This window comes from Urocitellus parryii, chromosome 3 (assembly GCF_045843805.1).
Source record: "Urocitellus parryii isolate mUroPar1 chromosome 3, mUroPar1.hap1, whole genome shotgun sequence".
In the NCBI taxonomy this organism is placed as follows: Eukaryota; Metazoa; Chordata; class Mammalia; order Rodentia; family Sciuridae; genus Urocitellus; species Urocitellus parryii.
In genome coordinates this window covers 218,127,778-218,138,802 of record NC_135533.1, presented here as the reverse complement: position 1 = coordinate 218,138,802, position 11,025 = coordinate 218,127,778, and the positions used below count along the sequence as shown (strand labels likewise).

Sequence of the window (11,025 nt, the reverse complement as noted above, 5' to 3'; positions counted from 1 at the left end):
CTGCTGTGTGCCGTGCACTTATTGAGCTCTTCCTGGGCCTCCGAGTACCGAGTACCTGCCCGGGTCCCAGTGCTGTGCGGGGGCCCTGCGCCCTGCGCCCTGCGAGTGCCTGCTGCGGGGACTGGAGGAAGCTTCCGCACCCTCTTGCCGCCGTCCCTCCCTCTCTTCTCCCGACGGTAACCGGGGAGGCCCGACAGCCCCGCGCCCTTCCTGGCCGAGGCCGGCCGCGTCCGGAAGCGAAGGAACACACAGCGGGGCCCAGAGATATATTTCGGCATGAAGGGGGGACCCCGCTCACACCCCAGGCAGAGCCTCCTCAGGCGGGGTTCGGAGGGAGCCCCCGGCTCCCCAGCGTCCAGGTCCTCGGCCGCGGCTTCCCGCACCTCCGCGGGGTTTCGGGAAGGGGAGCCCCGCGTTCTGAGCTCCCCCAGCCTTGCTCCTGGCTCCTCCTGGGGCGCAGCAGGGTCCGCGGCTGGGGAGAAGGGGACCTCAGAGAGGGCGGCCCCTGCTCCCGCGGCTCTGGTCCGCGGTCCACTCAGAGCCCCAGCTCCTGGGCCGTGGGGACAGGCGGGTGCCAGGTGACAGGGGACGGGATTATGGGGGCCGGTCCTTCCTGGCCCTACTGCAGCCTGGCGCCCTGGGCCGGCGGCGGCCGCAGGGAGAGGGACCTGGGCCGGGCGCTGAGGCGCGGGTGCAGGCGGCGCAGCACTGCGCGGCGGAACAGGATGTACACCCAGGGGTCCAGGATCTGGTTCCAGGTGGCCACGCGCAGGTAGATGAGCAGCTGCTGCTCCGTGGCCCGGGACAGCTGCCCGGCCGGGCTCATGGCTGGCGGGTTCTGCAGCACCGTCTGGGCGATGAAGACCTGCGAGGGCCAGGGCGTTAGCGGGCAGCAGGCTCTGAAATGCACCTTGCTGGGTCACCTGGGGGGAACTGCCTGACCTCTCTGAGCTGCTGCTGCTGTGTCCATGAAATAGCACCTGGGCGAGAGCAGGCACCAAAACCACACTGCCGCCCTCCCCCTCCGCGGTCTGAGCTCCCCGCACACTGGGACGCACTGCTGTATTAACTCACATCTCATATAAGTTTTTGTGTCCTGGGGATGGGGCCCAGGGGCGACAACCGCTGAGCCACACCCTCAAACCTTTTCAATTTTTATTTGAGACACGGTCTCACGAAGCTGCTGAGGATCTTGCTAAGTTGCAGAGGCTGACTTCGAACTTGCAATCCTCCTGCCTCAGCCTCCTGAGTCGCTGAGATTACAGGTGTGTGCCTCCTCGCCCGCCAAAAGACAGTTATTTTACACATGCTATATTTCTGCATGCTGTACTTGGTTATTTCAACACATTTCATTAAATATGAAGTTTATACTCATAAAATGTAGGAGAGATGTTTTAATAAATTACTGTACAACATGATTTTTGAGAGTGACATAATGATTACATTGTGAATGTAATTACTAGTGATAATAACTCAAGGCAGGCATATAATTACATAACATGAGGAATCATGCATCATGTCGTCAAACCTTGTATAATAATGTGACTATTAGTTTTGATAACAAAGTAAATATAATTGTCTTCTATTGTATAATTACAACTAATTATAATTAAAATGTATAGTATGCTAAAATAATTCGTATTTTATTAAAATGTACTGCTACATTAAAATTGTTTCCTAAGCATCTACTGTGTGCTGGGTGCCGCTGGGGACAGAGCAGAGGGAAGGCTGACCCCAGTCCCACCCTCACCAACCACAGCGGGGTCCCTGAAGCTGGGCTCCTCCAGCCTGTCCTCCCCGCAGCCGCCAGAGGGCGCCTGCGAGCACCTGACTCGGGCCCCTCCTCTGCGCACAGCCCTCCAGGGCTCCCACCTCCCACCTCCCAAGCCCCCGTCCTGCCTGCTGCCGCTGGCCCTGCACCACCTGCCCTGCCCCATCCCTGTTTCCTCCCACCGTCTCTCTGCTGCGCCCACATGGGCTCCTCACTGAGCTCGCAACATGCCAAGCTGCTCCCCAGGGCCTTTGCTGGGCTGGACCCTCCGCCTGGAGTGCTCGCTCCTCCCCAGCTCTCCACACAGTTCACCCCTAAGGTCTGCAGTAGCCTCCTCCTCCCCGACCTCGGCCTCTAGGCTCCTGCAGCCTCCCTCCTTCCTCCCTCCCTCCCTCTCTCCTTCCTTTTTTTTAAACTGGGGATTTGACTCCGGGAGGCTCTAACCTTGAGCCACCTCCCCAGCCCTTGGATGTTGGAGTCCTCTGGCCTCGGCCTCCCCAGGCGTCACAGGCACGCCCCTCCACGCCCAGAACGGGCCCTGCAGTGTTCCCAGCCCTGGGGGGTGGGCTCTGAAGGATGCCTAGGAGTCCTAGGAGTTCGCCTACTGGGCAAACCAGGGCGGCTCTGGGCAGTCAGTTTTGCCCTCCGTGGTGTCTGCCCATGGACCGGCTGGTGCGCGGTCAGTGCTCAGTGAGCGTCTGCCGACACACGGAAAGGTGGACATCTTGTCCCTTTTGTGTGTGGGGTGATGGGCGGATCCCAGGGCCTCACGTGCCCACCTGTGCCTGGTAAGTGTCCACCAGGATCAGTGGCCCAAGGTGCCATCTGTTAACCCCTCCCCCCTCAGAGGGCACCGCCAGACTGAGGCAGTAAGCCCCTGGGCAAGGCTGGGGCCCGAGCATGGCTCTGACCTGGGCTTCTCGTCTTGACTCCCGTGGATATGGGAAAAAAAGAGCACCCAAATGGCAGACGACAGCCGTTCAATGATAGGACCTCAGACCTTCGGGGCATGAAGAGCGGCCTGGGCATTCCTGCCACCAGCCAAGCTCCCCGACCCAGGGACCATCTGGCCGGGCTGAGGTAGCATCAGGAAGTGAGGTTGGCCTGGTTCCACCCAGGATGCTTCCCCAGTTTCATCTGGAAGGTGAACTCCCACTCATCCTCCTGAGCCTGAGCTTTGAAGCCCTCCCCTGGGACGGCGACCCCGGGGCCCGGTGGCAGCCTGGAACCCCCCAGGCTCTCAGTGCCCGGAGGCTCCCCTGCCCAGTCACCAAGGCGCATGGAGCCTCCCCGGAGCCCTGCCCACACTCACCAGCAGCGGCATCCAGCAGACGCTGGCCACCAGCATGATGCCCAGGAGCTGGACCATCATCTCCACCTCGCAGTCGCGCGGGCGCTGCTGGGCGGCCTCCTGCCCGTGGTAGACGTGGCACAGGGTGGCCACGCTGATGGTGTTGAGCACGAAGGACAGCCCGACCGACAGGCCGCCGAGGAGCGCGAACAGCAGCCCGAAGGCCGCGTCGCCGAGCTGTGGCCCCAGCGTGAGGAAGCACCAGGAGCCGGGGTACTGCACGGTGTAGTGGCCCACGCCCAGCAGGGGCAGCAGCCCCAGCGCCAGCGCCGCCGCCCACACCAGCCCCACGGTGGCCCAGGCGCGGCGCTGCGAGGCGGCCGCCGAGCGGGAGAAGGGCCGGGTGATGCCCAGGTAGCGCTCAGAGGCCATGGCGGCCCCCAGCAACAAGGGACACAGGCCAAAGAAGACCATGGCCACGCCCATGAAGTGGCAGAGGCCGCAGCCGGGGTCCGCCGTGCGCCAGTCGAAGAGCGCGGCGTGCCGGGACACCACCAGGACCCCAGTGACCAGAAGCCCCAGGAAGTCGGTGAGGACCAGGCCGCCCAGCAGGGTGAGGAAGGGGGACCGCGGGCAGCAGCTGCCCTGCCGCGCGCCGGCCAGCACGCTCAGCGCCAGCAGGTTGGAGGCCAGGCCCACGGCGCAGAAGGAGGCCGCGAACCAGGGAGAGGCCACCAGGCGACGCTCCTCGGGCGTGGCATTTGTGGGGCGGAAGCAGGGCCCCAGGACACTGCTGTTGGACCACATGGCGCTGGAGCCCGGTCACCACCCCATCAGGTGCAGGCTGCAGGCGGGTCAGCCGGCACTGGGGAGGCACACCTGGGAGGCAGAGAGGGGGAGGCTGCACTCGTCCTGCGCGGTCTCCCACGTGACTGTGGCGAACTCCCACACAACCCTCCACACCCCAGGGCTCGCACCCCTCCGCCCTCCCTTCCCACAGGTGCGTCCTCATCCGCTTGGACCGCCCCCGGGAGGCCACCGCGACGCCCACTCCAGTCTCACCGTCTCCAGGGCTCTCGAGGGCACAGGCCGGGGCCCCTCCTCAGGGGACACCAGGGGACGTTTTCTGTGTCCTAGAGAAAGGCAGGGAGCCGGGGTCGAACTCCAGCCCCGGTTCCCACCATGGCGCCGGGGTGGGGGTGGGGGTGGGGGCTCCCCTCCTGAGCCTCAGACTCGGCCTCCCCCACAGCCAAGCTGGACGTGGCTGACTCCAGCGCACGCTTCAGTCACAGAGATGGAGACCCGGCCTCCAGCCGCAGCTAGAGTGCCAGCCGGCTGCTAGGCGTCCTGGGAAGGCCCGTGGGGTCCCTCCCCTGGGTGTGCTGGGACAGGGGCGTGTCGCTGCCTGGCCACACTCTCCTGGGACGCGTAGTGTGAGGCCGCTTTCCGTTTCTGTGCGTCACTTTTATAATAAGAAATAACCCTAAAGTTCCAGTTCCATGTGGGAACAAAGAGCCGGCTTGGAGGGCAGGGACCCACCATGAGGGCAGTGGGCACCAGGGTGGGGCTCAGACACCACGTGGGCTGCGGGTCGGCCACACCGCGAAACCAAGGCCAGATGTGGATGAGCGGAAGCAGCTCCATCAACAGCCAGCGCCCTGCAGGCCAGGGCTTGGAGGCCGAGGCCCGAGGACCAGGAGTGCGCAGCCGGCCTCAGCAACTCAGTGAGGCCCTGTCTCAAAATAAAACCAGGCGGCTTGGTGGTTAAGTGCCCCTGGGTTCAAACCCTGGTACCAAAAAGAAAGAAAGAAAAGAAAAAAAGAAAAAGAAAACTCGGCTGCTGGTTCCTGAGGACACCACAGAGGACAAGAGAGTCCAGAACGGCCCTGAGTTGCCCGCCGTCCCCAGGGGCCAGGGCTGGACCTGCCCTGGGCAGAGCAGTGAGGGGCACAGGCGGCTCCGGGGATCTGGCAGAGGTGGCCACTTTGCTGGAGCTGATCTGAGATTGACCAGGGCTGCTGACCAGCAGCAGGGCCTGTGGACAGCAGTCGCCTCAAGCTGCCCAGGCCAGTTCTCATGCCCTCTCCCTGCCTGGACTCCACATCCCTGCTTGGAGCCTCCTTTTCCCTTCCTGTAAAGGGGGCTGAGGGGCCCGGGGCTTCAGGGCACAGGCGCACACTCCTGCAGCCTGGGAGGTGGTGGCCGTCTGGGGCTCACTGCTGGAGGCTGAGCGGGCGGCCACTGGCCTCGCCCCAGCTCATCCTAGACCCGGCATGTTCCTCTGGCTCGGTTCCTCCCTGCGGGGCCTTATGAATCACCCAGCTCCTGACGGCCACCATGGGCGTCCCTCCTGCCCAGAGCCGGGGCCTCTGCCACCGGGTGGGTGGCCCCCAGCTGGGGAACTGAGGCCCAGAGCCACAGGACACTCCCTGAGACCACTGCGAGGGAGGCCCTGTGCTGTGGCGGGCAGGAGTGCGCTGCTGCTCAGATGGGGACTGGGGCTGGGGGTCCCCTGGGACCCCCCAGCCGCCATGTGCTTTTCTGAACGAACGTTGCCTTTGGCCACGGCCCAGCCCAGCCTCTGCCTGGAGTGGCCGCAGGTCCTGTGCCTCCTGCCCCCCCACTCTGGGGCTGCAGGAGCCCCGCTCACCCTGGACACACACCCAGGCGCCTCACCCTGCTGGTGGCTGGAGCCGGGCCTGACCCCAAGCCCTTGGCCTGGGGGAGGGGGAGAACCGTCAGGGAGGCCCCCTCTGCCCTCCCTGTCCTGGGCTCAGGTGAAATGGCTGGCGGGCCAGGAGGCGGACCTGCCGTGGCCTCCTGCGTCAGCCAGGATGGGCAGCAGGGGGCCCCATCTGTGGAGGACCCACTGAGCTGTGTGGCCCTGGGAGAAGCTCCTCCCTCTACCTGCGGAGGGGCGGGGCCTGAGCGCCTGCAGCCAGAGTTCCTGGAGCTGCGGACCCGGGTTCTGGAGTTCTCCTGGGCCCCGGTTCTGGAGTCCAGAGGCCTCGGGGTTCCTGAATCTGAGGGCTGAGCTTCTGGAACTCGGATGGGCGCGTGGCCGTCCCGGGTTCCTGGACTCTCTCAGCTCCTGTTCCTCCTGGGGACAGATCCAGAGCCCTGCTGCAGGCGTCCGGGTCGGCCGGCGCCGCCTCTGCTCCCGGTGGAATGTGCCTTCTGGTTCCCAGCCCCAGGCCCCTCCTCTGCTGGGCCCCCTCCCGCCAGCGTCACCTCGCAGCCATGGCCTCAGCCTGGCCCTCTGCCTCTCCACACCCAGCCCCCGCCCTGGCCCCACATCCTGACCAGCCCTGCTGCTCCTCAGTCCCCTCCAGGCCCCTCCAAGCTGGGGCGCAGCCCAGCCTGGCCTCCGCCTTCCCCTCTGTGAAATGGGGGTGGACAGCTCGTTCCTGCAGGCATCTGGCTGCTCTGCCCCAGGGCATCTGCCACCGGCCTCTGCCCTGCCTGCCCTGGGGGCGGCCGGCAGCAGTGCAGTGACCTTGACCTCTCAGGACTCCTGAAGCCTCTGACCATGCCCCAGGCCAGTGCCTTCAGCAGGACCTGCAGACCTGGCCAGCGCTGGCCCCCCCACTGGACTCTGATCCAAATGCCCACAGCGTGCACCCCGCACACCCTCGCCCCTCCCAGGGAGTCAGCACTGACGGGTGCCTGACACGGGAACACGCAGGTGCTGCCCGCCTCCCCTCGCCACAAAGCACAGCTTCCGGGAGTCTTTCCTGTTTGTGACACCAGTAGGCCCCCCATGTGGATGGAGGGTGTTGCAGGGCTTCCAGAGCAGTTACACTCGGTGGGGAGCCTCACTGGGTCCCCCCTCATGTGGCCCCCTCTGAGCCTCAGTTTCCTCATCTACCCAGTGGGGTTCCCCCACCACAGCACGAGGGGTCGGGTGTGGACCTGGTGCTACTGGAGCCCAACACTAGAGTGATCACACCAAGGGCACACGTGCCCCAGCACTCGGTGGAGACGTAGACAGCTGGACACACAGCTCAGCAGACAGACCTGCACACAGGAAGACACACACACAGAGCACTGAGACAACCAGCCGAGCCTAAGGGGACAGGGACAGGCAGGCACACAGATGAACAGCAAGCCACTCACCCACGCCCTGGGGCACCCTCCCCAGGCTGGGCACACCAGCAGGCAGCCCTCAGGATGCCCTCTGGCCCTGCCCAGGCCAAGACAGGAGCAGGGCAGGGTGCCAGGCAGGGACATGGGCACCTCGCCAGTGGCCACGCCCACGAGACATACCGGGGGGCCTGCGGCCTCGGCAGACCCCCACCCCGCAGCCCGCGCAGACCTCACCGGGCGGGGTCCTGGGAGCTGGGGAGCCCGAGTCTGTGCAGGGCGGCCCTCGCGTGGTGCAGGCCCTGCAGTGGGTCGGGCCAGGAGCAGGTCGCGGGCAGCCGGGCGGGGTAGGTGCGGGCCGCTGGGCAGCCTGTGCTCCGGCTCTCGCGTCCTGCCTCCCAGTCTCTGAGTCTCTGTCCTTCGACACTCACCAGCCCTGCCCCCGGCCTCGCTGGCCACGCCCCTCAGGCTCAGCCAAAGGTCGCTGGGGGGCCCCACGCCGCCAGGGACATCCCTGGGGCTGGGGGCGACAGTGGGTTCCGAGGCTGCAGGGGAAGGGGTGCGGAGCCAGGGGCAGGGGTGCCCCTCGGGAGCTGGGCCCGGGTCCCCGGCCGTCTGGGGGGGCCTTCCCCGGGGCTCCCGCGTTTTGTTTTTCAAGGTCTGAGCCCCGAGGGGGCGGGGCGAGCGGCTCCCCAGAGGCCCAGACCTGGGGCGGGGGCCCGCTGGCCAACCAGGCGGGATCGGGTCTGATACACAGTAGGTGCCTAATGTTTATCGTTTTGAGGCCCCTATGGTGGTGCATGTGGAAGACGCAGGGTCCAACTAGACCCTGGATGAGAAAGGCCCCTGGGAGGAGCAGCAGGGGATCCCGGGGTGGGGGCTGGCCTTCCAGAGGTGGCTGTGGTGACAGGAGGGAGGCCGGGAGGCCCAGGCCGGGCGGGCGGCTCCCCAGGCCACGGCTTGTCCCCAGCCCCCAGCCCACTCCAGGATGTGGAGGCAGGGAGGTCTAGGCCGGGCATGGCACTGGAGAGGGCGGGGTCGGACCAGCCCTGGAGAGGTCCTGGCAGAGAGGCGGCCTTGCAGGGGTCCTCCCTGCCCAGGGTGCCTGCCCTGTGGTGAGGGGCCCACAGCCTGGCTCACCCTTTGAGGCCGTGCACAGGGAGGGGCTGGGCTGGGGGTGCCGGGCCTCCTTGGCCTGAGCTTGCCCAGAGCTTGGCCCCAATAGGGTCTGGCGTGTCAGGATGACCATCCGGGCCCTGACCCTGCTCCACCCGTCCCCTAGGCTGCCAGGAGGAGGATGGGCTCCTGCCTGGCCTCCCCTCAGTGTCCGGAAGCCCCTTCCCCGCCCACCGCTCTTCCTGCCTCCGGCGCCAGCCCACACTGAGGGCCTCTGGAGGGCTGAGCCCGGTCGCATCCCACTGCCCGCGTCTCTGGGTATTCTTAAGCCTGGCTCCTCTCTGGCTGGCAGGGAGACCCCTCCACGCCCAGGCACCCGGCAGGCCCCACCCTCTGTAAAGCCCCTCTACCCCGCACTCATGCCCCCCACAAGGTGGGCCTGCCCTTAAGGATTCCCAAGGCTGGACAAGGAGCTGGACTCGGACCCTCCAGCCCTAGGCAAGGCTGGGCCAAGGGACTGAGCAGGGCTGCGGGGTGAGACAGGCACTGTGTGGGAAGGGACGCAGAGACCACCGTGCCTTTGTGAGCTGGGACATGTGGCAGGGGAAGGAGCTGCAGGGCCTGATTTTGGAGGGGGAGAGCAGGAGGCACCATGGGACTGGTCACAGGGAGGGAGACGGGCAGGCAGTGCTCAGCTGCAATCTCAGCAGCTCAGGAGGCTGAGACAGGAGATTAAAAGTTTGAGGCCAGAGCTGGGGTCCTGGCTCAATGGTAGCGCGCTGGCCTAGCATGCGTGAGGCACTGGGATCCATTCTCAGCACCACATAATACAAAAATTGTGTCCCCTAAAAACTAAATAGTTAAAAAAAAGAAATCTAGTGTAAGTTTGAGGCCAGCCTTAGCTACTCTGCAAGGCCCTAAGCAATGTAGTGAGACTGTGTCTCAAAAAATAAAAAGGGCTTGGGTGTGGCTCAGTGGTGGAGCACCCCCGAGTTCAATCCCCAGGACCAAAAAGATGGGGCAGGAAGAGAGAGGGTGAGGGCTGGGGCCCGGGCGGGGATGATGGAAGGCTGAGGGGGCTGTTTTGCTCACTCTTCCTCTGTCCCCAGCCCAGTGATAACTAGGACAATGTCTCCTCTGGAAGAGGCTGGATGGGGGCTGCAGGACACTTCTTTTTTCAGTGCTGGGTTGAACCCAGAGCCTCAAGTGCCCCGGTGAGGAGTGGCAGGGTCTCACCAAGTTGCCCAGACTGGCCTCCAATTTGCCATCCTCCTGCCTCAGTCTCCGGAGGGCTGGGCTGACTGGCGTGGCCACAGCACCTCCTCTCAAGGTGCCTCTGCAAGGTGGGAGTAAGGGAGTGTGTCCGTGTGTCGTATGAGAGGGGTAGACGGGCCCAGAGAGAGGGTGGCCCAGGCCACCTGTGGGACCTGACCCGGGGGTCTGGACTCCCTCCACCTCGGGCTCAGGGCTGGAAAGCTTCTAGCCTTGCTTGGTCCCTACCCACACGCAGGCGCACAGGAGGCTCAGGCGGGAAGAGGAATGGTGGCCTTGGGGCCAGATGGTGGGAACGGAGGCCAGGCTCAGGATGTGCCCCCCGTGGCCACGGCTTCCTGCAGGGAGCAGCTATTCTTAGCCTTGAACATCTCCAAGGGAAGGAAGAGGCTGGGTGGGAGCCGGGGCAGCTGGGTGGGTGCAGGACCGCCCCAGCCCCCCCATCTCCCTGACACACTGCGGGGCCACGTCCCCCGTGGCGCCCCGTGAGGGTCCAGTTCCTTGGCTTGGCTTGCAGCCCCTGTGTCCCTGCCCCAGCTCACCTGTCGCCCTGTCCCCTCAAGGCAGGCCTCACCCTCTCCTGATGCCACTCCCCCAGGGAGCCCAGTCCTCCAGGGCCTCCTCCTTGGTGCTCCTGTCTCCCTCCAGAGGCCCCCAGGTCAACACCTTGCTAGGACCACAGGTAGGTGTGGCGAAGAGGAACCAGGGCCAAGGACATGGGTGTGCACACCATAACAGCAGCCCTGGCGGCACCTGCAGTCAGCCACACCATCAGCTCCGTTTCCACTGTGCTCTGCGCTGGGTGACGCAGGCCAGGGATCACCTGATGGATGAGTGACGTCCAGTGGTCCCCACTCTGTACCAGCTCAGCCTGGCATGGAGGGTGCCCCTCTGAGTGTGGGCAGCACAGGGATGGAGCCCCAGCGCCCACGTGCTGGGCTCATGCCCCACCACGTGGCTGCCCAAGCCCTTCTTTACAAAGCAGTCTACGCTGCCCGGTTGGCTTTGAACTTGAGAACCTCCTGCCCCTGCCTCCCAGTGGCCGACTGCAGGTGTAGGCATCCCTGGTCAGATGCACTGGCTGCCCTCAGTGGCCATGCCTGTCATCCCAGCAGCTCAGGAGGCTGAGGCAGGAGGATCACTAGAAGTCCTCCGCACTCCTGGACGTGGCGAACACTTGGGGAGGTGCCCGCACCAGGGGAAGCTGGGCACTACAGCTGCAGCCTGGGCAGCTGGAGGCAGGGCGGGCCTGGCATGCCAGATACCAGGCAGCATCCCTGGTGGGTGCCTGCTCCATGGCAGGCGCTCCCCGTCACAAGAGCGACACAGTCCTGGACATGGCCGAGCATCACCCTCCTGAGAACCCTGGCCTGGACGAGCAGCAGCCTGTGACACTCCTTCCTGGGGCTGCGGGGTGGCCACAGCCGCCCTGGGAAGTGGAGTCAGGAGGCCCAGGGACTAGGCGGGCTCCTCCCAGAAGGGCTGCCGGCTA

The 11,025-nt window shown here is 65.3% G+C and overlaps 1 protein-coding gene across 1 annotated transcript; it reads right to left on the bottom strand.

The window, feature by feature from the left end:
- Window positions 1-296: 296 nt before the first annotated feature.
- On the bottom strand, window positions 297-7,074 carry Tbxa2r (thromboxane A2 receptor). The gene is made up of 5 exons (XM_026404390.2): window positions 6,975-7,074; window positions 5,970-6,162; window positions 4,125-4,195; window positions 3,084-3,941; window positions 297-865 (listed from the first exon to the last, which is right to left on the bottom strand). The coding sequence occupies exons 4-5, from the start codon at window positions 3,867-3,869 to the stop codon at window positions 620-622; spliced, it is 1,032 nt and encodes a 343-aa protein (XP_026260175.1). The 5' UTR covers window positions 3,870-3,941; window positions 4,125-4,195; window positions 5,970-6,162; window positions 6,975-7,074; the 3' UTR covers window positions 297-619.
- Between the last annotated feature and the right edge of the window lie 3,951 nt (window positions 7,075-11,025).

What these genes read in the sequence shown, in the direction of transcription:
- Tbxa2r (XM_026404390.2), bottom strand. Translation starts at nt 3,869, where the DNA reads ATGTGGTCCAACAGCAGTGTCCTGGGGCCCTGCTTCCGCCCCACAAAT. An exon ending in TCTGCTGGATGCCGCTGCTG is followed by an intron (nt 866 to 3,083) that starts GTGAGTGTGGGC and finishes TGGCCCTCGCAG; the next exon opens with GTCTTCATCGCCCAGACGGT.